The following is a 5,907-nucleotide window of genomic DNA, read 5'->3' as shown; positions in this document are numbered from 1 at the left end:
TCAGCACAGAGGTGAGCAGGTACCTTTGAGAGGCGTGCAGCCTCTTTCAACAAGCTCGAAGAAGTGGAGGTAGCCCATGAGGCCACAAGCACTTGTGGTCCAGAAGAGAAGCTCCGGAATACCCATCTCCTTTGCAACCTCTAGTGTAAAGCTCATGACTCCATCAGCTATGAAACAACTAATGGGAGGTGCATCCATAGACATACTAATCTTCATCACAAGGTCTCGAAATGGAGCCAAGCAATTCTCCCTGGTTGAGATACAAAGTTCTGGGATGTTCTGCGTCACGTCATCATTTTCGGGTGGAGGCAAACCATCTGGAATGGCCTCGAAATGGAAATCTCTCGAACCATTCAAAGAATCTGCGCCTCGAGACCTTAACAAGCGTTGATGGTTGTATATGGTATTGATATAGGTGATGTGAAAACCTCTAGAATGAAGGACCTTGGCGAGATGAAGCAGGGGAGTTACGTGGCCTTGGGCTGGGAATGGAATGACAACTGCATGGGGCCTTGGAGAAGCCATCTTACTAGAAGAGATGGTAGTCCCACGAAAAAAAAAAGAGAAATGGCCACTAACTCTTGAAGTTCTCCCAACTACATGGGCAAGGCCATATAGCATTTAGGGGGGGAGATGAAGAAGGGGGCCATGGCATGGAAGAAGGGTGCAGTTAGGGAAACCCAGCCTGGTGGGCCCACCCTGAAATATTTAAAGGGGCCTAGGATTTACCAAAAAAAAAAAAGAAAGAGAAGAAAGTGCCCTAGATGTGGGATCTTATCTTTGGTGAAGTATTTAGAGTCGTTTGACGAGTTACACGTAATTGTTTATGGGATCATTGACCATTTGACGTGGTCCCAAATGTGCTTTTGTGGACTTTTCTTCATAGTATACCTCGTTATTAGTTATGAATGGGACACATTGTCCTGCTCTAGTGGATTTACCTGGCATCTGATGTTATTGTAATCTGTTTTTTGCGAGCATATGATCATATTAAATTCAAGAGTTTTATAGAGAAATAATAGATTAACGTACTCGTCTTGTGTTGGGTAAAACAAGTTTAGAAAGAGAGGTGCCGTGACGAGTAAATTTATCAGTTATCATATACAAATGTTCCGTTGAAGAGTGGTAGCCCAGTTGGAACGGGGCGTTTGCTTCTAACCAAGTGGTTCCAGGTTCGAAACGCACGGGCGTCGATTAAATCTGGGGACCGGATGCCCCGCGCCTGGACACGGAGTCTGGAAGTGCTACTGGTCGGCTGGTAGCCTGGGTGGTGCCAGGTGTGACGTACTCACACGGGGTACTCGTGCCAGGGCCCAGTGGGGTAACTGAGCCGGGGCCACGGGTGGGGAGGGTATGAGTAAAATATGGCTGGGGTCTGGTGAGCTAGGCCTATACCAAACGGTCATTCTGCCCGCATCGAACATGCTCCTGGCGGGGTGGGGGCCCAGTGTGGGGCTGCTACGCGGGGGTGGGCTTACCTTCCCCCCTCTTCCCCTATTTTTTCATCAAAAAAAAAAAAAAAAAAAAAAAGAGTTTCTGTTTGTCCTAAATGGAATATTATTTTCCCAAGCTTAGAGCAATTGTCTAACATGTGTGTGATAGCTTTCGTGGGTGAATGAACTGCAGAAAAGAGAACAATAATAATCAAATCAAAAAATCATATTAAATTTTATGGTGACAGTATAGCTGCAATGATCTTGAGATTGACCCACTGCTTATGTGGTTATCTTTTAACCTGTTTTAAAACAAAAAAACAAAACTTATTACTTTTGTTAAGACTTTTATGTACGTCCGTTCTCATTATATCATTTTACAACTTACTGGTCAAGGTTGGATTATTCCTTTCAAGTGATAATGATCCCATGTCACATCCTTTTTCAATTATTATGGTCGCTATCAAGTTCTCATCCACTAATATTAAATTTTTTTTTCTTTTTACTTTTATTATTATTATTTTATTGCAATAATTAATGTGAATACGAATATAGTAGCATCGATCAATATCCGGATCAGCTTAGCAAGAATAATTTGAGAAAAAATTGGTTAACATGAACCGGGCCAGCCTTTATATTCTATAGTGTTAAAAATTTTATTTTCAATCGTAAAAATCCAAACAAAATTATCCAAACAGACACTTATATTTTTTTTTTCTTCTTTGAGAAATTTGTCTTGCTTGTGTCCCTCGTTTTGAACCTGAACTGCCTCACTCTACCATGCTCGAAGAGGTAGAGGTACCTTTTAAAGGCGTAAAGCCTCTTTCAACATGCTCGAAGAAGTAGAGGTAGCCTATGGATCACAAGCACTTGTGGTTCAGTACAGAAGCTCCAGTATATCTAGCTCCTTTGCAACCTCTAGTGTATAGCTCATGACTCCATCAGCTATGAAACAACTTGTGGGAGTTGCATCCATGGACATGCCAATCTTGTTATCCAATCTTGATCATAAGATTTCTAGATGGAAAGCCAAGCAATTCTCCCTAGTCGAGATACAAAGTACTGGGATGTTTTGCATCATGTCATAATTATTGGATAGAGGCAAACCTTCTGGATGACAGCAAATTTGATTCATGCTAGCTACAATCACAAAATATGGCAACATGATTACCAATTTTTAGTGCATTTGAAATTTGAAATTTGAATTTTAAACATCAGCCCTGCAATCGTGTTCCTCAATGTTGGGATATGCAAAATTATCATTTTCGTTGTATTTTAATTTGAATTGAAAATTTGTAATTTAAACCCAAATCAATTGGGTCAAACTTTCTATATGTATTCTTATATGTCTATAAATACAATCCAATACAACAGTGGTAAATATGACCACTATTCTCATTCTCAAAATTTTTCTATTCTTTCTCCATAATCTTCTTCTTTTTCTTAGTATTAGAGCAGTATTGGACTCACACCACTTGTGCCTAAGATCAAACATCCGAAGGTCATGGAAGGATTAATTATCATATTCAGCCACTTCATTAGAAACATCATCAGTTCCTTTGGTAATCACCAACATCACCGGTCTAACTCCTATTAAGCTTGATTCAAACAATTATCTTATATAGAGTTTCTCCCAATCCTAAGAGGTCATAAATTAATGGGTATCGTAGATGGGAGCACTTTTGCTCCTCTAGAAACCATCTTAGAAGGTGATAAAAGAATAGTTAATATTATCTTTGATAAGTGGTCTGAAAAAGATTAAATGGTGCTATCCTGGATTAATACTACCCTTTCAGAAACCGCCATTACATACACTGTGGGTGTCAAGTCTGCTGGGAAGACATGGGAAGCACTTGAGAGATGCTTTCGAACCATTACCCACTCCTATATCATTCATCTGAAGCAACAATTGGGTGAAATTAAGAAAGCTCCACCCTCAATGCAAGCTTATTTACACAAAATTAAACAAATCAAGGACCAAGTAGCTGCTAGTGGGGAACCTGTAAGTGATATAGATATTCTTATATACACCCTAAAAGGTCTTATAAAATCTTATAGACCATTCCAAACTGCAATTCGAACCCATGCAAAATATGCACCAGTCACTATATAAGAACTCCATAGCCTTCTTTCAGCAAAAGAGTTAAGTCTCGACAAGCCATCCAAACCCACACAACCCAATGCTACTACATTTACTATAAATCATAATGGGTTCAAAAATAAAATAATGGTCATTGTCTATTCAACAACAATCAACAATAATGCTCCAACAATTATCAATAGCAATAGTAAGCATTTGACACTCAAAGTTGATCTCGGCAACATCATAAAGGGCCTAACAATTAGGCAAAAAATAATGTAGCACCAATCTAACAAAACACTATATAGCCCACCTATCAAATATGTAACAAAGCTGGGCATACAACTTTGGATTGCTATCACCATCTTGATCTTGCCTTCTAAGGTTGACATCCTCCCCAGCAATTAGCTGCAATGATAGCCACACCACATCTCATGAATAAGTCTACATGGTACATGGATACCAAAGCTGCTCACCACATTACTTTTGATCTTAGAAATCTGATCATCGACTCTTTATACCATGGCTTAAAATATGTTTAAGTCAGAAATGGTGAAGGTTTGGTTATTAAACACACTGGATCTTCTCATGTCACTACTTCATCCCAATTATTTATATTAAAAGATATCCTCCAATGTTCAAATGTATCGGCCAATTTACTTTTAATCAAAAAATTTACTCATGATAATAAATAACTCCTTTACATTTGATGTTAATGGCTTTGTAGTACAGGACAACACTACGGGGAGGATGCTCCACCGTGGGTTACTTGAGAATGGACTCGACATCTTTCGCCCACTCCAACCATCAAATAAGAAGATCTCTTCAACATCATTTATCCTGCGTTGGGTCTCAGATGAGGTATGGCACTATCTGCTGGGGTGTTGCCCAGATAGACAACCCAAGAGGGGGGGTGAATTGGGTTTTAAAATAATTATTGCAATTAAATGGTTTGTGAATAACTAATTAATACTTTTTGCAAGTTGATTAATTAGATGCTATGTGCAGTGAATGAAATGAAAGTAAGAGACAACAAAGCAATCACGAACATAAGGAATTTATAGTGGTTCGGAGCTAACCCTTGCTCCTACGTCCACTCCCCAAGCCTCACTTCGGAATTCACTATAACCCCTCGGATTACAGCCAGTTGTTTTACAAGCTCACAACCTAACTTGTTGTTTTACGAGATCACAACAAACTCGGTCGGTTTTCCCAGGCTCACCGACTAGAACCACCCGATTGTTTTTCCGGGATCACAATCAAACCCTTACACGTTGGTTTCAACCTAGGCTCACCAACAAACCTTTACACCCTTGATTCAATCCCCTGATTGAATCAAGTAAGGACCAAACGGATTGAAAAACAAACAGAAAAATACAGCTTCTAAACAAGCAGATATTCAGCAAAATAAATAAGAGAGAAGTTAAGAGCCCTCAAACAAGTTTATGAAGATGTAGAGGAGGGCTTCTCGAACTCTGGGTCTCCTCTTGAATGTCTTGAGGACTTGAAGGCTGAAGGAGACTTCTTTAATGCTGGAAAGAGTTGGTAGGATGGAGTTTAATGCCCTCTTCCTTCTTTTCCGTGTATGCTCTTTGAAATCAAATGGTAGCTAGAGATTTCTTGTTTTCTTTGAATGGAATGTCGCTTCTCTACCTTGCTACAGTTCTCTGTGGCTATTTAAGCCATTCCCCACGGAAACTAGCCGTTAGACACAATCTTCTAGCCGTTCTGCACATTCTGCACATCCTGACAATGTTTCCGTTGGGATCGGAGTCGACTCGCGCGATCTGGAGTCGACTCGGCTGCAGCAGGAGTCGACTCATACTTTTCTGGGGTCGGCTCGGCAACTGTTTCGGATTTTGAATTAAAGTGCAGTCTCGACTGGGAGTCGACTCGACTTAACCCGGAGTCGGCTCCCCAATGTCCGGAGCTGACCTGGCACTTTTGGAGTCCACTCATTCCAAGGATCCATAGATGTATTCTTCAACTTTGCTCACTCGAGTCGACTCGGAAATTCTGGGAGTCGACTCGCCTCTCAGAGTCCGAACTCCCGATCTTCTGTCTTTTGACTCGTGCCGTCCTGGAGTCGACTCGAACTATTTCGGAGTCGACTCGGCTCTCAGTATCCGAAAAACAGTCTTCTGTCTTTTCGGGGTAGCGCTGTCTTGGAGTCGACTCGAACTGTCTTGGAGTCGACTCGCCTCTCAGAGACGAAAATGCTGTCTTCTGTCTTTTTGGGGTAGCGCTGCCTTGGAGTCGACTCGGACTTTGCGGGAGTCGACTCGGCTCTCAGTGTCCGAAAGTTGCTCTCTGACTTTTGCCTTGTATCACATTGGGAGTCGACTCTCACTTCCTTTGGAGTCGACCTGCCAACCATCGGAGTCGACTCGAGTT

General features: G+C 41.2%; 1 protein-coding gene across 1 annotated transcript; it reads right to left on the bottom strand.

Moving 5' to 3' along the window:
* On the bottom strand, nucleotides 1-525 carry LOC103720189 (UDP-glycosyltransferase 85A5-like). Its single transcript, XM_008809788.2, has one exon. The coding sequence runs from the start codon at nucleotides 523-525 to the stop codon at nucleotides 1-3; it is 525 nt and encodes a 174-aa protein (XP_008808010.2).
* Between the last annotated feature and the right edge of the window lie 5,382 nt (nucleotides 526-5,907).

The sequence above is a fragment of the Phoenix dactylifera genome, unplaced genomic scaffold, assembly GCF_009389715.1.
Source record: "Phoenix dactylifera cultivar Barhee BC4 unplaced genomic scaffold, palm_55x_up_171113_PBpolish2nd_filt_p 000407F, whole genome shotgun sequence".
NCBI classification, from domain to species: domain Eukaryota; kingdom Viridiplantae; phylum Streptophyta; class Magnoliopsida; order Arecales; family Arecaceae; genus Phoenix; species Phoenix dactylifera.
The sequence above is the reverse complement of the archived record's forward strand: the minus strand, read 5'-3'. Positions and strand labels throughout refer to the sequence as shown.